General features: G+C 26.2%; 2 protein-coding genes across 2 annotated transcripts; both read left to right on the top strand.

Moving 5' to 3' along the window:
* The first annotated feature begins 121 nt into the window (after positions 1-121).
* LOC111622969 (xenotropic and polytropic retrovirus receptor 1-like) lies at positions 122-26,196 on the top strand. The gene is made up of 16 exons (XM_023365438.1): positions 122-338; positions 4,056-4,107; positions 4,210-4,311; positions 5,019-5,130; positions 9,904-10,084; positions 10,160-10,261; positions 10,330-10,410; positions 10,484-10,562; positions 10,629-10,996; positions 11,069-11,216; positions 12,153-12,353; positions 12,441-12,610; positions 14,794-14,927; positions 15,951-16,136; positions 18,147-18,323; positions 26,156-26,196. Exons 1-15 carry the CDS (start codon positions 270-272, stop codon positions 18,217-18,219), a joined length of 2,058 nt encoding a protein of 685 aa, XP_023221206.1. The 5' UTR covers positions 122-269; the 3' UTR covers positions 18,220-18,323; positions 26,156-26,196.
* LOC111622970 (xenotropic and polytropic retrovirus receptor 1 homolog) lies at positions 18,341-26,727 on the top strand. Its single transcript, XM_023365439.1, has 8 exons — positions 18,341-18,394; positions 18,461-18,828; positions 18,901-19,048; positions 19,985-20,185; positions 20,273-20,442; positions 22,626-22,759; positions 23,783-23,968; positions 25,979-26,727. Exons 2-8 carry the CDS (start codon positions 18,538-18,540, stop codon positions 26,049-26,051), a joined length of 1,203 nt encoding a protein of 400 aa, XP_023221207.1. The 5' UTR covers positions 18,341-18,394; positions 18,461-18,537; the 3' UTR covers positions 26,052-26,727.
* Positions 26,728-27,220: the final 493 nt, after the last annotated feature.

Below are 27,220 nucleotides of genomic sequence, written 5' to 3'. Positions count from 1 at the left end.
AATTTCCTACGTTATACAACTTATTACTATCACCAGTGCCTTTACATTATTTTTACAAGAAATTAACAAGAGGCGAGAAGAGGTCAATTTAAAGAAAAATTGACAAATTATGTAAATTACAACTGGCAACACTGACCGAATCGTCAGATGAGGATTCAATGTATTGACCGGACCAAAACAAACAAGCCGGAGGCCAGGTGTTAATTTTGGTTTTTTTATTGTGAATATTAAGCGATATCTTATGTAATCTAAGTGGAGAAAGGACTGAAATGAAGTTTGCCGAACATTTAGGAGCTCACATCACGCCTGAATGGAGGAAACAATACATTCAGTACGAGGTTAGTGGGAGATTTAATGAAAATATTGTAGGTGTTACTTTTAGTTACTTCATACGTATCTAAACATACGAGTATTTGATTAAAAGTAACTCATACTGAAATTTCTGTTTGGAATGGTTAAAAAGTTCTATTTTACGTTTAAATAATTTAATTATCCGTAAATTATATATTATGAGTTAATTTGTAAGGAAATACTCTGTTTAATTTATTAAATTTATTTTATGAATACAGTATATTATTATAATACTGTAGAAATACTTTTAGTCATGCTGTCTCTGCAGAAATTTAATTTTAAAAAAATAATAAGATAAAATATTTAAAAATGATTATAACAATTAAATTCTATTCTAATTTTTTACATTGTTTAATTTTTTTAATGGTTTATTCCTGTTATTGATTAATAAATGCTTTAAATAATGTTACTGTACTTTATTAAAAAAATCCAAATATTTATCTTAGTTTTTTTTATGAAGTGTATCTTTTGTCGTCGTGGAAGTAGTACTGTTTTTTTTGGCAAATTTACAAGAATACCCAAACCTATTTAACAAGAGGGACATATCTTGCAATTGTGCTTCCTTTATTATTTGCTGTAGTATAACCAAGCAAAAGTTTCTTTACATTTGTAAATAAATAAAATAAGTACAGGAAAAAGACGTGACAAATTCACTTTATACGCATGTTCGTATGGTATCTAAGATTTACTCTTCGTCTATGGGTGCCCGCAGGAAGTTTTTCGGGGGGAGGAAAGTTTGGATACAGATAATTACATCTATAAATCTTTATTAAATTATTTAATTTACTTGGGTTTTCACAAGCAGATTATAGAATATGGTATTGCATCAATACAAAAGACAAGGATGTAAGATTACATTTATCGATCTCTTCTGTCATTATAATTTGTGGAAGTTTTTACCTGGAATCAAGGTCCACGATTGTCCCCTTTGCAGATACTTGTGTCTTGATCCAGTGATACAAGAGTGAGACAAAACTGCATTCACTCCTGTATCACTGTGGATAAAGATTAAATTCTTAGATATTGTATATATATATGTGTATATAAGTGCATTCAGCCATCCTAATATTGGTTCTAGTTAAACTACTGATTATTCACATGGTCATCTTTTATAAAAATCCAAACTAAAGTGTAGACTCGATTCCATAACTTACCAAAATCTTAAGAATTGAAGAGAATTTTTATTCAGAAAACAGACTAACATCTCCCAATTAAAAAATTAATTTTAAATTCAATTAGTAAAAAGAAAATATATTTTCTTTAAATATATGGTTAAATATTTTATAAATTTCATATTTAATGTTAAATGTTTAATCATAACCATAAGTAAAATATAAAATCAATGCTTTAATATATTTGTTGTTTGAAATACTGTTTATTATTGAAAATTGATCCTGAATTTTCCAAAGAAGAATGATGAAATAAATCCAAATTATTAACAAAATATATCAATAGCTTGATTCTTAGTATCAATAGATTAAGTAAACATTTATGGTAAATTTATAGTAGAGAGTACTTATTCCTATTACTTCCATTACTGTTGGATCTGTAATGTATTCCCATTACTGTAAATCTTTACTTGGGAGAGTGATATAAAAATATTCTTTTTAAATCAAACATCAAGGATAAAGTTGATTCATTTTTACTGTAGAAAATACAACCTTTCATTGTAGATCTCTCAATAAGATTGAAATTTAAGCATTCAAGAAAATTTGCAATAATTTTGTAATATTTTATGTATTTCTACTATATATTATTTCACAATTCAACAATATAGTCATTGAGTTTTTTTAAAAGGAGTTCATAAAGATAAATTTTCAGGTAATGTAATGTTAATTTACACTTAGACTTTGTTTATAGTCTTGTTAAGAATGCTATCAAAAGGTATTTGATATATCATGAAGTGATATAGTGATACAAGTGTATATAACTAGGTTAATTTTAAACTTTGACCAGTTAGTATTTAACTTCAAAATCTGCTGAATTGTTCCACTTTAAATGCAATATCATTTATATTATGGAGAATATATAAATATAAATGTGCTGTACTTTATTAATTTCACAAGATTGTATTTGCAATTAAATTATCAAAAATAATATAACATAAATAATACACGATTTTTAACCACTCTGCAGTGATCAATGGATATACCTGTCAAGGGCAATCACATGGCACTGGAGAATAATGTCAATATCCGCAAAAAAATTTACATAAAAAGGAATTGTGACAATAAAGAAAGATTTTTCTTTACTAGATGTAACTGTTTAAAAAACTTTTTCCGAAATGGAAACAAGAAAAATTCTCCACTACATCATGATAGTGCCATATCTAACTAACCCTCTCTACAAAGGTTAATATATCACTATAAATACAGTATATCTTTATATTTTAGCACAATTTAAAATCATTTTTTGTAACTTTAACAATGAAACAATGCTAAATAAACTTGCTTCCTTTTGTAGACAAAACAATTACATAATCATCAAAGAATTTATGATCAGTGTTTTGCAAATAATTTATAAAGAGAATAACTGTTTGCATCATTTGCAAATTGCTTCATTAGTTAGTTGTCTAAATTGAAGGATGATCTTTTAAAATAGAATGAAACAATTATTAAAGTCTGCTTTTTGTTTATAAACTAAAAGAACTCTTAAATTATTACATGTAATTTATGTGGAAAAAAATACCCTTATATTCAATTTGAGTTATATTTTTTTGGCATTTTGAAGATACAAATAAATTAATTAAAGGTTTTAAATTAAAATTTCTGAAATTGTTTAATTTAGCATTCAAAAATTTATTTATATATATACAGTATATAAATTACTATATTTTGCTCTATAGTATAAATAGTTGTTGGATAATGAATGTTTCTGAAGTAACTTATTGATTATATTTTAATATAGCATACTTAACAGTATATTGACCGCTACATCATTGGTGCATATTATATATTTAGTAACGTTATACCAGTTTTTTTTTATCTGAATAATAATGTTACTCTGTTTTAAATTAAGATGTAATTAAGTAATTATTGTGGTTTTTGGCAGTAAAATTTTTATTATTTCAGTTTTGTAAGATTATTTTATTGTAAAATGATCATTTAAATTTTTTAACAAAGTAAAGTGTTTCTATTTAATAATTATTTTATTTATTTTGGTTGAATGAATGTTATGTTAAATTATTTTATCTTATTAATTATAAGACTCATTATAAAAGTAAATGATTATGTGATCATCATGTTTAAATTTAATAATTAGAAACCAAAATTAATTAATTTAAAATACCCTGAAAGAAGAGAGTGATTCAGAGCAGGACTCAAATGCAACAATATATGTAACTGCATGGTAAGCAGGAGTTGCAGGTTTGAGTACTGCTTCGAATCAATCTTTTTTTCAGAATATTTAAAATCAATTCTGATGTTTAAATTTAATAATTAGAAAAGATGGTCACTTAAATGTCTTAAATTATAAGTATTTTTACATTTAATTAACCAAAATGTAGCCCAGTAATGAATTTGGCTTGATTATTTACTCAGTAATGTGATTTTGGCTTGGTTTTGTATATGATTTATATTATATATTTGAGTGCAAAATATTGAAATTGTCTGTTTTTGGTAACTAAATACTTCAATAAACTTAATTGTTATGTAAATTTATTTTTGAGAAATCTATTAATGAAATTTTATAATTTCTTTAAACAGGAAATGAAAGCCATGTGTTACAGTGCTATAGAAAGAGCTCCTTCTCCTGAAGGTGGTTGTTACAATATATTTTTATAATATTTTACAACTGTCTACATTAACGTTGTTATAATGATAAGAATTATTTTAATCTCTGTTCCTTAAAATTTTTCAGTTGTAGAGCAGAGTGTTATAACTCGATATTTTGCAAGTTTCGAAGAGGAATTTTTCCATCACTGTGAAAAAGAATTAACAAAAATAAATACTTTTTATTCAGGTATATGCTTTAAAAAATTTAAAAATAACGTAATTATTTAAAAATTATTTTACTATATGTGTGCATAAAATACTCCTTTTTATCTTAAGTATTTCATAATCGTAAGTTTGTTGCTCTTATCTTTATTAGAAGTCACTAAATATAACATGAAAATGATCACAAATTTCATAAATCTTTTTTGCACTTGAATCATCTCCAGTTGGCAGATTTTGCGATATTCGAAACTCTCTCTCTTAATAATTGTCAAAATCTACTCTATCATAAACAAAGATGCCATTTTAAAATAAAATAATTTTTTCATGTATGTTCTTAAATAAAACAATTAGTCTTTAAAATCTCTATAGTAATCAACAGTAGAATATTTTTTAATACAGTATTAATTACTACTTATTAATACAGTATACATTTATATACAGTAACTGTTCTTAAATAACTTATTTTTTTTAATAGAAAATAATAAAATAAGATTATTAGAACTCGATAAGATCCCTTTTGAGGTTATTGCCTATAAGGTTGTGGCAGTAATCCATGAATATCTTCTGCCAAGGCATTGTATGACAATAATTTAGTATATATTTTTTTATATAACGCCACACAAAGAGATCTTTTTATAACTTCTGTATCAGCAAAATATCTAAGCTTAAATATAATTTTGATTAGATTATATAATATGAAAACAAGTTTCTAATTTTGATATTGCTTTTCAGAAAAAATGGCTGAGGCAACTCGTAAATTTGGAAATCTTAAAACTGAGCTAAATAATTACAATTGTAGGGTTCCAAATGCTAAAGGAAGTTGGAAACACTTTGAAGAAAAGAAGTAAGTTCATTAAAAAAAAGAATAGTTCTTTATGATATAAAATTTCAGCTTGACAAATTTGATAATGAAAAATATTTAGGTTATTTATCAGTAATTTTGAGTTAAATAACCTAATTCCTTTCTTGTTATCCAAATTTATTGATCTCTTTCGTTGATAAAAGTTCTTTGACAATCTAATCTTTAAATAATTATCAAAACACATTGAGATTATTCACTTATTCTGAATGAAGTATCTTCAGATTTTATTTATTACTATGATTTAATTAATGATTTTATTGAATACAATTGATGTCAATACAAAATTAATATTTTGGATTTAATTTATAAAAAAAAAAATAATCTAAGTAAAGCAGTTGAAAAATATATAATTTCAGTCATTGTTTGTACATTTTAAAAATTGATTAAATAAAAATATAAAGAAAGATTAGGAAAAAGTATTTTACTAACATTTAGATGATTTTTATTTATAAAGAATACTAATATGCTTTTTAAATTTATACAAATCAAAGTAATTCTAGAATATATTTTATTGTTAGATTTTTGCTAGAATATATTCTACTGGACAAAAATCTAGAATAAAATCATTTGGACTTTTGCTTTGTTTCCTAACAGAACATGTCCAAAGTTTCTTATCATTGTTTTTAAAAATAATTTGCGAAGTTGATAATCTATAATAGAAAGCAGGTTTGTGACATAATATTTTTTCAAATGTCAAAATATCTGTTTAACCATATTTTACACCAAGTTATAGGAAAAATTTACTATCACTAAATGGATAAACCAAAATAATTTAAGGCCTATCCATTAAGTAATATTAACTGCTTAAGATAACAATATGTATCATCCAGATGGATTTATAAAATATTTAATAGTGTAATATAATGTGTTGTGTTTATAAATTGTTTTTGTATTTTCTGTACAGTTTATTATTAAATAATTTTTACAAAAATTACTTGAATTTAAGTTGTGCTATTGTTACAAAGCCATGTACCACCTTAATTCTGGTTTGTTTATAAATTATTTAAACAATATTGTATTATCATCTTGTTTTATCTACTAAAATTTGTAAAATTTGTAAATTTTTTATCTTCTGAATTAATGTGTGATTTATTACTACTAAGTTGTTATTTTTTTATGATAAATGATAATCAAGAAACTTCACACACTCCTACAGACAGACAAAACTCAAGAATGTATCATTTCTCTATTTTTCTTATAGAATCTTGATGTTAAAGCAGTTCTATAAACAGGAAATGAATTTGATACTAGTTCCTTAATTAAATTATCAATTTGATAAGCTTTGAAAATATTAAATATTCAGAAAATTAATACAGTACAGTAATAAATTACCAGTTTATTTTAACTTTTTATAAAAATTTATTTTATTATTTTAACAATTTACTGCCTTCTTGCAATCTTATACAGCAATTTAAATTAAAAATAAACCACAGATATTGACTCTTATACCTAAATAAGCATACTATAATCCAAAATATATCTAAACATGGATAGAACTAGACTTCTTGGACCTGTAATTCTACAATTTTTTCAATTATTACTAAGTTGAATCCAGAAATAGGCAACAATGTCATTTTGTATCAAATTTAATTAAATTTAATTAAATTTGATTCACAATGACAGATTGCCTATTTCTAAAGTCAAATTATAGTAGTAATTGATTCAAAAAATTGCATAGTCAAATAAATTTGGTGCTTATCTTACTCTTGTTCTTGACTTTCAGAAATATTAAACTTTTTTTTTTAATTAAATAATGATTGTGTAATATTTATATAACATATTTTGTTCCAAAAGTAACTATTTTAAGCTTGACAATTAAATTTAGAGAAAAATAATTCAGTAAAGTAAACTGTCTTATTAAAATATAGAGATTATTTATTAAGTACTCAGTTTTTTCTTTTTTTCCACAAATTACAGCCTAATTCATATTCTAAATATATCAGTAAAAAAACTACAAACAAATCAAATTATGCTAGATTATTAATTAATTACATCTTTTTATCATAATTTCAAATATACATGATGTCCAGATTGAGACTGACACATTTTGAAAGGTTACAAGTAAAATTAGGTGAGAATTACAATAAAAATAAAGTGTGCAATTTAAAGACAAACTCACCAAGTTTCATTGCAAAAATCAGTGCAGTTCTGCCTTTACACCTTTTTTTACACAAAATTATAAGATTACATATTCCTCCTACATAGAGAATATCTAAATGATATTCAGTTTTTTGCCACATAACAGAAATATTGATAACATCCTGTACGTGCACATGAAGTTCATTGAGGTTATTAATTTTGATGCCAATAGTTAACCCTGTCCTTTACATATCTGCATAGGAAGAAGTATAGAGCATAATGTCAGGATTGCAGGTGTACTAATTACTCTGAGTACTTCAATTAATTCTAGGGAAAACTTACACAGTTGCTTGATATTCTTCAAGCAATGCATTAAATGCTTTTATCTTTATGCACTGAATTTTGGTAGCAATTTTTAAAATGTCAGTTTCACTCCATACATCCTGTATTGGATTCACTTAAAATTTTTGGTTAACAAATTCAATATATACAATTTTTAAAACTTCAAGATAAAACTACTTTAATTAGTTTCTATGTTAAATATATAATTCTGACATCTACATAATCATTTATATAAAATTTATAAATTAAAGAATCTAAGATTTATCATCATTTCATTACTTTACTTTGCAATTTATGAAATTATTAATAAATATCGTATATTTTTTTTAAACAATGAATTATATTGAGGAACTTCAGCATCACAAAATTTCTTTAAAAATACTAATTTAATAAAAAATAAAACTTAATTACTTATTTAAAAATTTCAATATTACAGTTTATAAATAATTATAGAAATGCTTAACTTTAATTCCACTGATAATATTTACTTTTGAAAAGCAAATAGTTGATACTGATAAGTGTAGTGCTATCTCAACTACTGTCAAAAATCTTAATTTATAGGCCTGAAAAACATGAGCAAGTCTGTATGAAACTATTTATTACTAATAAATGTAGGATTATCATTTGATTTTTGAATTTGCAAGAATATAATGTATTAATGTAAGATGCATAGGTTTTAGTATCTTCAAAAAACTATATCTTAAATCTGAAGTAACATATCTTAAACTGCACTAGAAGTTGCCAATTATCTTATTTTTCTGTCATTAATTCTATTGAATCATTTTAATGACTTTATTACCCCAATACTTGTAATAGCAAATATTAAAGATGTCAACTTAGCTCATTTTCATTACTCTATTACAGTAACAACATAAGTATTCAGATGAAAGTTGCAGAAAAAGTTGTCCAGCACTCTTTCAAGAAATTTTGAATTTCTGATGCTTTAAACGGCATTGAGTTGATTGTATGGGAGATGATGTGTGCATCGGATCCAGTGTTGATTTGAAAGAACCTAACATAGAATGAAGAGATTTCTGTCTTTAATACCACAAACTACAGTAATATATAATTTTACTGTAGAATAAATACTAAACAAATTTGTTACCAGGATCTGTTTAATTGACATAAATTTGTCACATCTATTTTTTTGAAAACAAAATCCATGGATGAGCATGTAGAAATTAAGGTGTGTCTTAGATTTCATGGCATCTTACATTTGAGTAAATATGGAGGTGAATGTTTCAACAGAGGGATTTATTTCATCTGAGGGTAAGAAACACGAACTGTATGAAGTTAGGAAAAGGGAAGACAGGAAAGGAAGAATGGGGACAGAAACAGATAGACATTATTTTTCTTGTCTTTTGTCCTTTCAAGTTCCATGTTTGTAACATTATGAATAAATATATAAAAGTAGCATACAATTCATGATGTAATCATTAGTGGAATGATATTATTACTTAAATTAATAGCATAAAAATAAAAATATACTCCATATTTGATTATTTCACTAAAATCAGTCTCATGTCAAATTCATGTAAATTGACACTGNAACAATTAATAATATTATTAATTGTTTTTTAATTAAAATTTCATTTTTATTCATGGTTATGTGCTTGCATTTTTTTAAAAAAAAGTCATTCATTTGATTACATGACATTTTTTATAAGTTATAAAATAAGTACATAATAATGAATGAGAAATCAAAAGAGTTTGGCTGTAATTTTTAAAATATACAATATTAAAAAAGTTTAGAAACTTATGGAATGTCATAATTAAGAATTCCAATATTCAATATAGAAATATAATATATTACTTTAAAGAACCCTATTTTTTGAAGATTTTCTAGATCATAAAACAGAATTATTTCAACCAAGCTGCATTAGGAGGAATTAGCATGATTAGTATTATATTCTGCTGCCTTTACTGCTATTCATATTATTTTTTGTAAAAATTATTCTCTTGACTTCAAACTCTGTTCTGAAAACATGATGATAATATTAAACAGTAATATTATCATCTTTTTAATCCTCAGTCCTTGAATCTTGACATCATGAACAATATATTTTCTATTACTGTTTGTTATAGCAAGCAGTAATGGAAAATATACTTTTTAATTTTATTATTTTCTTATACTCTATGTGAAATTTCTTTTCTCTTTCAGATAATCATTAAGAGAGTAATTTATATACAAGAATAAGATTTTTCTAAGATTTAAATCTCAGATAATATTTTTAGTACTATAATTTATTACAGACATTACAGTAATGTATGACAGTTTAAAAATTGTATATAAGAAGTTTTATTATAAACTTTTATGTTTTTTATTGTTTTTAGATCAACTCTTCGGATAAAAGGATTGAACAGAGAAGCCGACAAACAAGTTCGGACCCACACAAGAAAGATGCATGAATTAAAACTGGCTTTCAGTGAATTCTATCTCAGTCTTATTTTACTGCAGAATTATCAGAATTTGAATTTTACTGGTTTTCGTAAAATTTTGAAAAAGCACGATAAAGTATGAAATAAATTTTATATAGTTTATGAAATTTTTTGAATATTTTGATTAATTAGAACATTTTGCATTGGCCAGTTGTTGGGAACTGATGCTGGAGCAAAATGGAGGCAAGCTCATGTAGAAATTGCACCATTTTACGTGAACAAATTTATCGATAAACTTATTCAGGAAACCGAGGTATTTATTTTGAATACCTATTTTATTATTATAATAATTTTGTTAATTGTATTCATTTTCTCCATTAGAGTCTTGTGACAACTGATTTAGAGGGAGGTGATCGTCAAAGAGCAATGAAGAGGTTAAGAGTTCCTCCATTAAATGATAAAGTAATTATTTAAATATTTTACTTCAAAAATTAATATGGCAGGAATTTATACTTAATCTAATTTTAATTCATAGCAATCTCCTTGGACAACGTTTAAAGTTGGTCTCTTTTCTGGTGCCTTTATTGTGTTAGTTGTAGCTGTTATTTTATCAGGTATGTATTTTTTTATATAAAATACTTTAAAATTGATTTTTGTATTGAAACTGTTTTATTTAATAGCTACTTTTAGCAAAGCCAGAGACGATTGGCGAATTGTCTTCCGTTTATATCGAGGTACATTGCTTATCATTCTGTTCATGTTCCTGATCGGAATAAATGTGTATGGTTGGCGTACGTCTGGCGTAAATCATGTACTTATTTTTGAATTGGATCCTCGAAATCATCTTTCTGAACAACATCTTATGGAAATGGCAGCAATATTTGGTGTGATGTGGGCTTTAAGTGTTCTTGCATTTTTGTATAGTAATCATCTTTCCATTCTTGCATATGCTAATCCCTTAATATTAGTTGTTGTGATGCTAGTGTTTTTATTTAATCCAACAAGAACGATGAGATATCAAGCACGATTCTGGCTTCTGAAAGTTTTGGTGAGTGAATTCAAAGAAAACTATATTTAAAATTACTTATAAGAATTCTTATTTCACTTTGTTTTATTCTAGGGAAAAGTAATCGCAGCTCCTTTTTTTCATGTCGGATTTGCTGACTTTTGGTTAGCTGATCAACTGAATAGTCTTGTTCCTGTATTAGTTGATTTTGAATATTTTCTATGTTTTTACATTACTGGTATTGATTGGTCTGAGAACAATGGTAAGAAAATTTATAAATTTTCAAAAGCATTATTTATCAAGTTAATTGTTTTCAACAGAACAATTGCACATTTTCCTTATATTTATTTACAAAAACAATCTACTCTGAATTAAGTCTTGTATTCAATATGACATTTGTTAATCAATAAAATCTGTAATTTATTAATCACTGGAATGTTTTTTGGAAATAAAATTATAAATATTGAACATGGAGAAAGATCTACTTCATAAGTCAACATCTTATCAGCTAAGGGGTTAAGATATTAAGTATAAAATGTATGCTCATTAGATTGAAAATTGATCTATTTTTCATAAAGTTTTAGAGTTTGTTTACTGAATTAGCATACTCTACTTCATGCATTCATTCATCTCTCAAATAACTTAACTATAACTTATTTTCAGGTTTTCAGTTGCCTGAAAACAATTTTTTATACTTTAAAAATGATAAAACATTTTAAGTAATTATACATTATCATTTTAACACTTGAAAATTTTCAATTATCTTTATAACTTATTTTTAAAATATTTAAATTTTATAGCAGCAAATTAAACAAAAATAATTAGATTTTCATACTGAATAGTAATTTTAAGTCAGAGAAAAAATTTATCAAATATTTAATATAAATATTAATTAAATTAGAAAGTTTAACCTTGAAAAATAAGATTTTTGTTATCTTAATCCTTTAAAAAATGTTAATATTCAAAACAATCTTAAAAATATATTGATTATTCTTTGTAAAATTGATTTGTCTCCATTTATTTATCATTAATTACATTGCAATGTTGCACGTATGTTACTTTTCTAACCTAGGTAACAATACTGTGTGTATTTTTCTTATGATAAAGATTTTTTTTATTTTGTTAATATTATAGAATAATTATTTAAAACTTGATGATATTCTATATAATTTAAATTACAGTAGGCTCTATGTTTTAGATTCCGAAAAGTGTGTTAAAGAACAAGTTGGTATGATTTTACGACCAGTTGTTGCTTGTTTACCGGCATGGTTTAGATTTGCTCAGTGTCTCAGACGTTATCGAGATACAAAAGAAGGGTTTCCTCATCTGGTGAATGCAGGAAAATATTCAACTACTTTTTTTGTTGTCATTTTTTCAACATTATTTAATACATTCAAAGGTATGTAACTATCATAGAATAAAATTCAATGATCATATTATTATATTTTGTATTAAAATTATAATAATAATTTATTATTATTTTCAGATGATTATGAAGAATCAGAATACAATCCATATTTTTTCCTTTGGATTATATTTGCTTTAATTAGTTCATGTTATACTTACGTCTGGGATATTAAAATGGATTGGGGCTTATTCGAGTGCTTCTCTGGTGATAATAAGTTCTTAAGAGAAGAAATAGTGTATTCGTCTCCGGTATGTAAAATTTTTAATATACAGGTATCTGCCACTTAATGATGGATGCATGTATGACAAGATTCCATAAGATTATAATAGAGATGAAAACTTCAAAGTCATTTGTACCTTTTCTATGTTTGATAAGTGTTTATATATCTAAACATCTATTTTCTTACTTATAGCATATATACATGGTATGTCAAAAAGTAAAGATGCAACAGCTAGTATTCATTCAAAACAATTTCATTTAACCAAACAACCACTATACCTTATTTACTGGTACATGCATTATTTTTCTACATAATTGCTATCATCATTTAAACACTTGTTAAGTCTGGATACTGGCTTCTGTATCTTGGAGTCATAGAATTCTACTACTTTCTGCTGGAACCATATTTCAACTTCATTTTTGATCTCATCACCATCATGGAAGTGTTGATCTGCAAGATGATTTTTTAGGTTTTTAGCTAAAGATAAAAACAACAAGCAACACCACTTACTAAAAATAAACAAAAATATAAAAACTATCTATTGGCATTACTGGTAAATACATTTAATTAATGAGTATGAGCACTTTTGACAGTATATAACAATCTTCTTCAGGTAATATGGCAGATGGAACATTATAAATCTAGAGATAGAACACATTTTCAAATTGATCTTCAAACAAGAAGAAACAAGTGGAAGTCGCTGGGGGCAAGATCTGCGCTATATGGTGGATGATCGAAAATTTTCCACTTGAATTATTTGAGAAGCATTTTGGTGACAATTGCTGTGTGAGCCTGAGTGTTGTCATGAAGCAGGCTGACACCAGTTGTCAACATTTTCCTCTGTTTGTTCTGAATGGTCCGTTGAAGGCATTGCAAGGTTTGGCAATATGCAGCAACATTGTGGTGCAGGGAGACATGAAGTCAATCAGAAGAATGTCTTTTCTGTCCCAGAAAACAAAAGCCAGGTTTTTTTGCTGAAATTGAAGTTTTGAATTTCTTGTGTTTTGGGGAATGTATATGGTGCCATTACAGTGATTGTAGTTTGAATTCAGAAGTATGGTGATAAATCCAAGCTTCATCACCTGTCATAATGTGGTTGAGAAACTCATCTCCTGCATGTGCATAGTGTGTGAGGAAGTAGAGTGCAAGCCCATCCATTTCTTGTGTTTGTCCATTAATATTTTGGTACTCAGTGTGCACACAATTTCATGTACCCTAATGAGTCACAGCTTCATGAAGCCTGGACTTAGACTTCCAGAATGATTTAGTGTAATTCTCTTATTGTGAGATACTGATTTGCACAAATTGCTTCTTCAGGTCTTTTAATAAGTTCATCAGAGATCACAGATTGCTTACCACTCCTGTGTTCATCATGAACATCAGTCCTGCTTCCAGAGAATGCACGGCACTACTTTCTTACATTTTGTCAATTCATAATGTTCCCATAAACAGAAACAATTTGAATATCTGGTAGGTGCTCACCTTTTGTATTAAGAAAACATAGGACAAAGTGCACTTTACATTTGGTAGGATTCTGAATCAGCACAGCCATTGTAAATATATGCTACTCAAACCAGACTCAGCATAGCAATGACAAATGACCACAAAAAGACCATAAAAGATTTGAGGTTAAATCAACTGCTGTCAACATATGCATTAAAACATTAGCTTTCTACTTACATGCAATGTATCTTTACTTTTGGACATGCCTTGTATTTAGATTTGTCTAAATATACATTGATGCTTGCTTGGTGATGTATTTCTTAGAATATATCCCCATCATTAAATGGTACATACTTATAATTCATATATGTATACAGATCATTTCATATATCTTGGCTGGGCAATGCACATTACTTGGTTTTGAAAATTTTGAGCTTCTTTTTTGGTAATGCATGATGATTTGTCACAATTTCCAAATAATCTCTTCCCTTCACTAGGTAAAGAGATTGTTTCACAAATTTTGGTAGACTGTAAAAACATGCAGTAGCAGGGATCAAACTGTGTGCATTTTTTATTTTACATTGAAAATATATTCTATTTTTAATGATGTACATAAATTAAGACATATATTTTTTTAAATTATTATTTCAAAGATTATTAACAAATACTAAATATTTGTTAACTCTTTGATATTGATCATTTCTTTTATGCAAATTCACATGCTTATATAACTTATCAATTGTTAAAGAATGATATATTAATTTTCAGGGTTATTATTACTTTGCTGTAATTGAAGATTTTGTGTTAAGATTTGGCTGGACCTTATCAGTTTCACTAACAGAAATGGGTGTTATTCACACTGATCTGATGGTATCTATTTTAGCTCCTCTTGAAGTATTTAGGTAGGTTTTAATTATTATATTAAGAATCTTAATATAAAAATTTTGCTATGTTATTCATATAGATTTCTTTAAATATTACAAGAACATTGTAATTATCAAAAATTTTCAAAAAAATTTATTTTAATAAAAATTTTATTTCTGCTAAGATGAATGCATTAATAATTGCATAACACAAAGTTATGTAATTATCAAAACAGTTTTTAATTATAGAAATCCAAATTTTGTATTTGTCAAAGTTTTAGAATTTTTTTTAACTTGTCATTAATCTAAATTGAAAGATAATTTTATTATTAGCTTTTTTATTATTTTGTTAATTTAAATTTATTGTAATAAAAAATTACATAAATTATTTATAACTTTTGATTACAATATTTATTTTTTTAATTAAATTCTCAGCTTTTATGAAACAGTTTTCTAAGAAATTACTTACTTTCTTATTAGTTTTCTGCATTCATATAAATTGTTCTTAAACTGTGTATTTACAAAGCCAAAACCCAATAAACATTGATACGTTTAACCTTAGAAGTTATTTAGTTAAAATTTTGGCATACTTGTATTAAAAATAAACTGCAGAATTAACAAATTTTATTTTGTACTATAATATATTTATACCCCTTTAAAGGGGTATAAATATATTATAGTACAAAAAGGGGTATAAATGTATTATAGGTACAGGAAAGAAATCTACGTCTGAAGAATATTTACAATGTTTTAAGATTTTTCTGTATTTTTTTTTTTCTTTGAGTTGTATCATTCTTATATTTGTCACACTGAGTATCAGAGCAAATTTTTGAATATCATTTATATTTATATCATTGAAGAGAAACTGATTAACATTCAATTAAAAACATTCATACAGTTGTATTTATATGAAAGTAATTTTAATTTAATTAATTTCTTAGTTTATAATAAAATTTGTTTGTATTAATCATGTAAGAAATAAATAACCTTAAAACTATCAATATTAACATATATTATTAACATGTGTGAAAGAGAAGTAAATTTACTAATTTTTTTTTTAAGGAGATTTGTTTGGAACTTTTTCCGTTTGGAAAACGAACACCTTAACAATTGTGGAAAATTCCGTGCCGTTAGAGATATATCAGTAGCTCCCATTGATTCAAATGATCAAGCTCTTATAATTAAGATGATGGATGAAGAAAATGGAGTTGTAAATAGGAAAAGAAAAGATAAAAAGAAACTAATGAAGTAAATATATATTTATTATTATATTATTATTTACTATATATATATTATATTTTATTAGTAGTTACATTTAATTATTATAAAACTAAACTTGTCAATACATTTTTATTTAACATTAACTTTTAATTTCCCAGCTCTGTTATATATAAGTTATAACAGAGGAAAAAAATGACAATTGGTCAAACAATGAGCCTGCAAGATTTTTACATTTTTGGAGTCTGGATCTTGAAACGTTGAGAATTGCAAAAAAAGTTTGGAGTTGTATGTGTGTGTATTAGGGGGATTGATGCTGTTAAATTTTGGTGGTTAAAGGTTGACGAGGTGGGGAGATATAGGAAGGTTGTGTGTTATATCTCAAGTAGGGTCAGACTTAATATCAATTTTACTGGTTATTAGTATTTACCATTTTTTATAAAATCCATCCAAACAAAAACATTTAAATTCTTAATCCTTTAATGTATATCATGTAAGAATGTAATTAATTTGACAATTAAGATGTAAATTAATTTTTGATCCAAAAGTATCTATTGATTATTTATACTGAAATAAAAACTTCACACTACATTAACAAAGTTGATTTAGTTATTAAATTTTTAATTTTAAAAGGCTAATTACAGTAATTAAATGAAATTAATTTATCACATGTTTTTACTCTCTAAGTGCCTTGTGGGCACTAAGAGGGCAAACAAATAATGGGCTCGGCCAGGCCCACAACAATGGGACAGCGAAGTGGTGAGGGATGGGGTCACAACATAACTGGACGAACCAACCTTCAAAAAATTCTGGAGTTTTTTCAACTCATCTAGATTTGATCTCAGGCCTCTCAGAGCAGTAGGCCTTAACTGCTCAAACATCTGGCTATCCATATACAATTCAATAAAAATTACATTTTAAATTAATATTTTCATAAACATGTAATTCGTTTTTCAAATGAATATTATAACTAGATTATAAGTTATAATTTTAAAAATTTGTTATTTACTACAGAGAATTTTTTTTTACTCTTTTCTAATCCTGTTATATTTGCATTTTAAATTCATTGAGTTTGATTAATTAAAATTTGATCATATTTTAAAGATTTAATTTGTTTTGAAGCAAGAGGAAAGAATCCATTTCATATATTTTGAATACTTATAAATGGTAAATCAAAAAATATATTACTCATATTCAGATTCAATTTTAATTAATGATTTCTCTCAAAAAATTACAAAACTAAATATCTAAATAAAAATTTCTCTTTAAATTTATAAAAATTCATAAAATTTTTGATTGAAAGATATCAGTTATTTAATTTTAGCTGTATATTAACTTTCATAAAGTGCTAATAACTATAGATAGAGATGGATCCTAAGGTTATCATCTGTAGATCCTTATGGATAAGGGAATCTATGGATGAGACCATTAAGATGAAGGTCTACTCCACATAAAGACTGTTTCTGAAGTGTGTAAAGGTCAAAGTGAGAAGAGACTTTTCTATTCTTTTTAGTGTTTGTTCTATTTTTATGAACTTTAAGCCAATAACTATACTTGTAGACTTGCAAAATAGACACTGTAGGAAGATGAAAAAAATGTATTTATAATAAAAAAAATCTCCTTTTTAATCGGAATGCAATTTGTCTGTCCATTTGTCTTTCTTTAATCTCGAACAGTTATATAGATGAAATCCGAGATCAGATATGGAAAGCTTAGGGGCAGGAGGCTTCAATTAATTGTATATGAACTTCCGATGCAAACCAGAACTCAGGTTATTTCAATTCAAAAATTTTTCCCTTAAGGAGGTAGATGATGGCATGACTGTTACTATGATGGACTGTACAAGGGCAAGATACTACTAATTTGAGTTGGAAAGCATATATTTTAAAATAAATAAATTTAAAAAATATGATTGTAACAATTCCAGGCTGCAATTTTTAATGTCATATTAAATAATTGCTCATTGTATTTGTATTATTTAATGATTTACCAAGTTACAATTTTTAATTAATTTTTTATTTTCTTATAATTTTTTCATAGGAGGAAGAAGTCATCCGATGCTAAAGTCTTACTTCTTGAAAGCACCGGAAACGATACAGATCATGAATTTTAAATATTCCCCAAAATTTTCCAGTTTTTGTAAGAGGAAAAAAAAATTTTGTTGTACCTGCATTAGTATGTAACTTTTTGTAGTTTGTTAAAATTATGTGATTGAAGATATATAAATNTTAAAGTTGGTCTCTTTTCTGGTGCCTTTATTGTGTTAGTTGTAGCTGTTATTTTATCAGGTATGTATTTTTTTATATAAAATACTTTAAAATTGATTTTTGTATTGAAACTGTTTTATTTAATAGCTACTTTTAGCAAAGCCAGAGACGATTGGCGAATTGTCTTCCGTTTATATCGAGGTACATTGCTTATCATTCTGTTCATGTTCCTGATCGGAATAAATGTGTATGGTTGGCGTACGTCTGGCGTAAATCATGTACTTATTTTTGAATTGGATCCTCGAAATCATCTTTCTGAACAACATCTTATGGAAATGGCAGCAATATTTGGTGTGATGTGGGCTTTAAGTGTTCTTGCATTTTTGTATAGTAATCATCTTTCCATTCTTGCATATGCTAATCCCTTAATATTAGTTGTTGTGATGCTAGTGTTTTTATTTAATCCAACAAGAACGATGAGATATCAAGCACGATTCTGGCTTCTGAAAGTTTTGGTGAGTGAATTCAAAGAAAACTATATTTAAAATTACTTATAAGAATTCTTATTTCACTTTGTTTTATTCTAGGGAAAAGTAATCGCAGCTCCTTTTTTTCATGTCGGATTTGCTGACTTTTGGTTAGCTGATCAACTGAATAGTCTTGTTCCTGTATTAGTTGATTTTGAATATTTTCTATGTTTTTACATTACTGGTATTGATTGGTCTGAGAACAATGGTAAGAAAATTTATAAATTTTCAAATGCATTATTTATCAAGTTAATTGTTTTCAACAGAACAATTGCACATTTTCCTTATATTTATTTACAAAAACAATCTACTCTGAATTAAGTCTTGTATTCAATATGACATTTGTTAATCAATAAAATCTGTAATTTATTAATCACTGGAATGTTTTTTGGAAATAAAATTATAAATATTGAACATGGAGAAAGATCTACTTCATAAGTCAACATCTTATCAGCTAAGGGGTTAAGATATTAAGTATAAAATGTATGCTCATTAGATTGAAAATTGATCTATTTTTCATAAAGTTTTAGAGTTTGTTTACTGAATTAGCATACTCTACTTCATGCATTCATTCATCTCTCAAATAACTTAACTATAACTTATTTTCAGGTTTTCAGTTGCCTGAAAACAATTTTTTATACTTTAAAAATGATAAAACATTTTAAGTAATTATACATTATCATTTTAACACTTGAAAATTTTCAATTATCTTTATAACTTATTTTTAAAATATTTAAATTTTATAGCAGCAAATTAAACAAAAATAATTAGATTTTCATACTGAATAGTAATTTTAAGTCAGAGAAAAAATTTATCAAATATTTAATATAAATATTAATTAAATTAGAAAGTTTAACCTTGAAAAATAAGATTTTTGTTATCTTAATCCTTTAAAAAATGTTAATATTCAAAACAATCTTAAAAATATATTGATTATTCTTTGTAAAATTGATTTGTCTCCATTTATTTATCATTAATTACATTGCAATGTTGCACGTATGTTACTTTTCTAACCTAGGTAACAATACTGTGTGTATTTTTCTTATGATAAAGATTTTTTTTATTTTGTTAATATTATAGAATAATTATTTAAAACTTGATGATATTCTATATAATTTAAATTACAGTAGGCTCTATGTTTTAGATTCCGAAAAGTGTGTTAAAGAACAAGTTGGTATGATTTTACGACCAGTTGTTGCTTGTTTACCGGCATGGTTTAGATTTGCTCAGTGTCTCAGACGTTATCGAGATACAAAAGAAGGGTTTCCTCATCTGGTGAATGCAGGAAAATATTCAACTACTTTTTTTGTTGTCATTTTTTCAACATTATTTAATACATTCAAAGGTATGTAACTATCATAGAATAAAATTCAATGATCATATTATTATATTTTGTATTAAAATTATAATAATAATTTATTATTATTTTCAGATGATTATGAAGAATCAGAATACAATCCATATTTTTTCCTTTGGATTATATTTGCTTTAATTAGTTCATGTTATACTTACGTCTGGGATATTAAAATGGATTGGGGCTTATTCGAGTGCTTCTCTGGTGATAATAAGTTCTTAAGAGAAGAAATAGTGTATTCGTCTCCGGTATGTAAAATTTTTAATATACAGGTATCTGCCACTTAATGATGGATGCATGTATGACAAGATTCCATAAGATTATAATAGAGATGAAAACTTCAAAGTCATTTGTACCTTTTCTATGTTTGATAAGTGTTTATATATCTAAACATCTATTTTCTTACTTATAGCATATATACATGGTATGTCAAAAAGTAAAGATGCAACAGCTAGTATTCATTCAAAACAATTTCATTTAACCAAACAACCACTATACCTTATTTACTGGTACATGCATTATTTTTCTACATAATTGCTATCATCATTTAAACACTTGTTAAGTCTGGATACTGGCTTCTGTATCTTGGAGTCATAGAATTCTACTACTTTCTGCTGGAACCATATTTCAACTTCATTTTTGATCTCATCACCATCATGGAAGTGTTGATCTGCAAGATGATTTTTTAGGTTTTTAGCTAAAGATAAAAACAACAAGCAACACCACTTACTAAAAATAAACAAAAATATAAAAACTATCTATTGGCATTACTGGTAAATACATTTAATTAATGAGTATGAGCACTTTTGACAGTATATAACAATCTTCTTCAGGTAATATGGCAGATGGAACATTATAAATCTAGAGATAGAACACATTTTCAAATTGATCTTCAAACAAGAAGAAACAAGTGGAAGTCGCTGGGGGCAAGATCTGCGCTATATGGTGGATGATCGAAAATTTTCCACTTGAATTATTTGAGAAGCATTTTGGTGACAATTGCTGTGTGAGCCTGAGTGTTGTCATGAAGCAGGCTGACACCAGTTGTCAACATTTTCCTCTGTTTGTTCTGAATGGTCCGTTGAAGGCATTGCAAGGTTTGGCAATATGCAGCAACATTGTGGTGCAGGGAGACATGAAGTCAATCAGAAGAATGTCTTTTCTGTCCCAGAAAACAAAAGCCAGGTTTTTTTGCTGAAATTGAAGTTTTGAATTTCTTGTGTTTTGGGGAATGTATATGGTGCCATTACAGTGATTGTAGTTTGAATTCAGAAGTATGGTGATAAATCCAAGCTTCATCACCTGTCATAATGTGGTTGAGAAACTCATCTCCTGCATGTGCATAGTGTGTGAGGAAGTAGAGTGCAAGCCCATCCATTTCTTGTGTTTGTCCATTAATATTTTGGTACTCAGTGTGCACACAATTTCATGTACCCTAATGAGTCACAGCTTCATGAAGCCTGGACTTAGACTTCCAGAATGATTTAGTGTAATTCTCTTATTGTGAGATACTGATTTGCACAAATTGCTTCTTCAGGTCTTTTAATAAGTTCATCAGAGATCACAGATTGCTTACCACTCCTGTGTTCATCATGAACATCAGTCCTGCTTCCAGAGAATGCACGGCACTACTTTCTTACATTTTGTCAATTCATAATGTTCCCATAAACAGAAACAATTTGAATATCTGGTAGGTGCTCACCTTTTGTATTAAGAAAACATAGGACAAAGTGCACTTTACATTTGGTAGGATTCTGAATCAGCACAGCCATTGTAAATATATGCTACTCAAACCAGACTCAGCATAGCAATGACAAATGACCACAAAAAGACCATAAAAGATTTGAGGTTAAATCAACTGCTGTCAACATATGCATTAAAACATTAGCTTTCTACTTACATGCAATGTATCTTTACTTTTGGACATGCCTTGTATTTAGATTTGTCTAAATATACATTGATGCTTGCTTGGTGATGTATTTCTTAGAATATATCCCCATCATTAAATGGTACATACTTATAATTCATATATGTATACAGATCATTTCATATATCTTGGCTGGGCAATGCACATTACTTGGTTTTGAAAATTTTGAGCTTCTTTTTTGGTAATGCATGATGATTTGTCACAATTTCCAAATAATCTCTTCCCTTCACTAGGTAAAGAGATTGTTTCACAAATTTTGGTAGACTGTAAAAACATGCAGTAGCAGGGATCAAACTGTGTGCATTTTTTATTTTACATTGAAAATATATTCTATTTTTAATGATGTACATAAATTAAGACATATATTTTTTTAAATTATTATTTCAAAGATTATTAACAAATACTAAATATTTGTTAACTCTTTGATATTGATCATTTCTTTTATGCAAATTCACATGCTTATATAACTTATCAATTGTTAAAGAATGATATATTAATTTTCAGGGTTATTATTACTTTGCTGTAATTGAAGATTTTGTGTTAAGATTTGGCTGGACCTTATCAGTTTCACTAACAGAAATGGGTGTTATTCACACTGATCTGATGGTATCTATTTTAGCTCCTCTTGAAGTATTTAGGTAGGTTTTAATTATTATATTAAGAATCTTAATATAAAAATTTTGCTATGTTATTCATATAGATTTCTTTAAATATTACAAGAACATTGTAATTATCAAAAATTTTCAAAAAAATTTATTTTAATAAAAATTTTATTTCTGCTAAGATGAATGCATTAATAATTGCATAACACAAAGTTATGTAATTATCAAAACAGTTTTTAATTATAGAAATCCAAATTTTGTATTTGTCAAAGTTTTAGAATTTTTTTTAACTTGTCATTAATCTAAATTGAAAGATAATTTTATTATTAGCTTTTTTATTATTTTGTTAATTTAAATTTATTGTAATAAAAAATTACATAAATTATTTATAACTTTTGATTACAATATTTATTTTTTTAATTAAATTCTCAGCTTTTATGAAACAGTTTTCTAAGAAATTACTTACTTTCTTATTAGTTTTCTGCATTCATATAAATTGTTCTTAAACTGTGTATTTACAAAGCCAAAACCCAATAAACATTGATACGTTTAACCTTAGAAGTTATTTAGTTAAAATTTTGGCATACTTGTATTAAAAATAAACTGCAGAATTAACAAATTTTATTTTGTACTATAATATATTTATACCCCTTTAAAGGGGTATAAATATATTATAGTACAAAAAGGGGTATAAATGTATTATAGGTACAGGAAAGAAATCTACGTCTGAAGAATATTTACAATGTTTTAAGATTTTTCTGTATTTTTTTTTTTCTTTGAGTTGTATCATTCTTATATTTGTCACACTGAGTATCAGAGCAAATTTTTGAATATCATTTATATTTATATCATTGAAGAGAAACTGATTAACATTCAATTAAAAACATTCATACAGTTGTATTTATATGAAAGTAATTTTAATTTAATTAATTTCTTAGTTTATAATAAAATTTGTTTGTATTAATCATGTAAGAAATAAATAACCTTAAAACTATCAATATTAACATATATTATTAACATGTGTGAAAGAGAAGTAAATTTACTAATTTTTTTTTTAAGGAGATTTGTTTGGAACTTTTTCCGTTTGGAAAACGAACACCTTAACAATTGTGGAAAATTCCGTGCCGTTAGAGATATATCAGTAGCTCCCATTGATTCAAATGATCAAGCTCTTATAATTAAGATGATGGATGAAGAAAATGGAGTTGTAAATAGGAAAAGAAAAGATAAAAAGAAACTAATGAAGTAAATATATATTTATTATTATATTATTATTTACTATATATATATTATATTTTATTAGTAGTTACATTTAATTATTATAAAACTAAACTTGTCAATACATTTTTATTTAACATTAACTTTTAATTTCCCAGCTCTGTTATATATAAGTTATAACAGAGGAAAAAAATGACAATTGGTCAAACAATGAGCCTGCAAGATTTTTACATTTTTGGAGTCTGGATCTTGAAACGTTGAGAATTGCAAAAAAAGTTTGGAGTTGTATGTGTGTGTATTAGGGGGATTGATGCTGTTAAATTTTGGTGGTTAAAGGTTGACGAGGTGGGGAGATATAGGAAGGTTGTGTGTTATATCTCAAGTAGGGTCAGACTTAATATCAATTTTACTGGTTATTAGTATTTACCATTTTTTATAAAATCCATCCAAACAAAAACATTTAAATTCTTAATCCTTTAATGTATATCATGTAAGAATGTAATTAATTTGACAATTAAGATGTAAATTAATTTTTGATCCAAAAGTATCTATTGATTATTTATACTGAAATAAAAACTTCACACTACATTAACAAAGTTGATTTAGTTATTAAATTTTTAATTTTAAAAGGCTAATTACAGTAATTAAATGAAATTAATTTATCACATGTTTTTACTCTCTAAGTGCCTTGTGGGCACTAAGAGGGCAAACAAATAATGGGCTCGGCCAGGCCCACAACAATGGGACAGCGAAGTGGTGAGGGATGGGGTCACAACATAACTGGACGAACCAACCTTCAAAAAATTCTGGAGTTTTTTCAACTCATCTAGATTTGATCTCAGGCCTCTCAGAGCAGTAGGCCTTAACTGCTCAAACATCTGGCTATCCATATACAATTCAATAAAAATTACATTTTAAATTAATATTTTCATAAACATGTAATTCGTTTTTCAAATGAATATTATAACTAGATTATAAGTTATAATTTTAAAAATTTGTTATTTACTACAGAGAATTTTTTTTTACTCTTTTCTAATCCTGTTATATTTGCATTTTAAATTCATTGAGTTTGATTAATTAAAATTTGATCATATTTTAAAGATTTAATTTGTTTTGAAGCAAGAGGAAAGAATCCATTTCATATATTTTGAATACTTATAAATGGTAAATCAAAAAATATATTACTCATATTCAGATTCAATTTTAATTAATGATTTCTCTCAAAAAATTACAAAACTAAATATCTAAATAAAAATTTCTCTTTAAATTTATAAAAATTCATAAAATTTTTGATTGAAAGATATCAGTTATTTAATTTTAGCTGTATATTAACTTTCATAAAGTGCTAATAACTATAGATAGAGATGGATCCTAAGGTTATCATCTGTAGATCCTTATGGATAAGGGAATCTATGGATGAGACCATTAAGATGAAGGTCTACTCCACATAAAGACTGTTTCTGAAGTGTGTAAAGGTCAAAGTGAGAAGAGACTTTTCTATTCTTTTTAGTGTTTGTTCTATTTTTATGAACTTTAAGCCAATAACTATACTTGTAGACTTGCAAAATAGACACTGTAGGAAGATGAAAAAAATGTATTTATAATAAAAAAAATCTCCTTTTTAATCGGAATGCAATTTGTCTGTCCATTTGTCTTTCTTTAATCTCGAACAGTTATATAGATGAAATCCGAGATCAGATATGGAAAGCTTAGGGGCAGGAGGCTTCAATTAATTGTATATGAACTTCCGATGCAAACCAGAACTCAGGTTATTTCAATTCAAAAATTTTTCCCTTAAGGAGGTAGATGATGGCATGACTGTTACTATGATGGACTGTACAAGGGCAAGATACTACTAATTTGAGTTGGAAAGCATATATTTTAAAATAAATAAATTTAAAAAATATGATTGTAACAATTCCAGGCTGCAATTTTTAATGTCATATTAAATAATTGCTCATTGTATTTGTATTATTTAATGATTTACCAAGTTACAATTTTTAATTAATTTTTTATTTTCTTATAATTTTTTCATAGGAGGAAGAAGTCATCCGATGCTAAAGTCTTACTTCTTGAAAGCACCGGAAACGATACAGATCATGAATTTTAAATATTCCCCAAAATTTTCCAGTTTTTGTAAGAGGAAAAAAAAATTTTGTTGTACCTGCATTAGTATGTAACTTTTTGTAGTTTGTTAAAATTATGTGATTGAAGATATATAAATTTATTTTCTTAAAAAAATCTGAGAGATATTTTCTAATATAGGAAATACAGATGTATATTTAAAAAGAATAGAATATCATTTATTTAAAGACATCCTCTTCTATATATATATGTATTATATTTAAATTATTTTAAAGGTTATATATTTGATTATGTTAATCTTATGTATAAAGTTTTATAAATTATGATAATTCCAGATGTATATTTTGATATACTATATACCAAGAATTATACACAGATGTTATTTAATTAGACAAGCAAGCTATTATTTTTAAACAAACCAAAGAACTTCATATTTAATATATTAATTTGTCATTTTTTCAGAAAAAAGAAAAAAAAAATTGTACATTTTAAATGTTTTTCTTTGCATTTAGTTTCATCTCTCGCATCAAAAAAATTTAAACCAACGAGATTTGTACAGACATAAAATATCAAATTATTGTGACACATTTTTATGCCATTAAAGCAATCTTGTCATTGAATGTTCATATCATTATTTTATAAAATAATGGAATTAATCCAGAATTTTGTAAAAACAAACAAACTTTGCTATGTTATAACTTGTAGTGAAAAGAAAAATATTAATAAAAACTTTTGATTATATTATAAAAATTTTTATAAAATGGTAATCAATGATATATGATTTTTTTAGTAATGTAATAATCATTTTGTATTATAAAATCTATTTAACATTAATATTTATCATGAGCATCATTTGTTATACTTGATATAAAATAAATGAGATTTCCATAGTTCAAACAGTAGTATTATTTATAATATCAATAACTTTAACACACAAGCTTTTCTATGGAGTAATGTTTAGTACTATTATGGAGAATCTTGCAGGTTTTAGTTAAGATTTGTTTCTCTATTTCACTAGTGTAATTGGAGGACAGTCGGGCTAATGTTGGTCAGACATTTTGATATTCTTTTAAAATGCTTTCATCCATTTTTAACCATACTATTCAATATGCATTGCCACAATTCTATAAAATAACGTTAACAATACCGTAATTATTATAATCATGGGTTGGAACCAGATTTATAAGACACCTG

The sequence above is a fragment of the Centruroides sculpturatus genome, unplaced genomic scaffold, assembly GCF_000671375.1.
Source record: "Centruroides sculpturatus isolate CEXI.00-Female unplaced genomic scaffold, Cexi_2.0 scaffold289, whole genome shotgun sequence".
NCBI lineage: Eukaryota > Metazoa > Arthropoda > Arachnida > Scorpiones > Buthidae > Centruroides > Centruroides sculpturatus.
The sequence above is the reverse complement of the archived record's forward strand: the minus strand, read 5'-3'. Positions and strand labels throughout refer to the sequence as shown.

Bases quoted from the DNA above. Each gene is read 5' to 3' on its own strand.
- LOC111622969 (XM_023365438.1), top strand. From the start codon at position 270: ATGAAGTTTGCCGAACATTTAGGAGCTCACATCACGCCTGAATGGAGG. The intron at 4,108-4,209 runs GTGGTTGTTACA...AAAATTTTTCAG, and splicing joins AAGAGCTCCTTCTCCTGAAG to TTGTAGAGCAGAGTGTTATA. The intron at 10,997-11,068 runs GTGAGTGAATTC...GTTTTATTCTAG, and splicing joins TCTGGCTTCTGAAAGTTTTG to GGAAAAGTAATCGCAGCTCC.
- LOC111622970 (XM_023365439.1), top strand. From the start codon at position 18,538: ATGTTCCTGATCGGAATAAATGTGTATGGTTGGCGTACGTCTGGCGTA. The intron at 18,829-18,900 runs GTGAGTGAATTC...GTTTTATTCTAG, and splicing joins TCTGGCTTCTGAAAGTTTTG to GGAAAAGTAATCGCAGCTCC. The intron at 22,760-23,782 runs GTAGGTTTTAAT...TTTTTTTTTAAG, and splicing joins GCTCCTCTTGAAGTATTTAG to GAGATTTGTTTGGAACTTTT.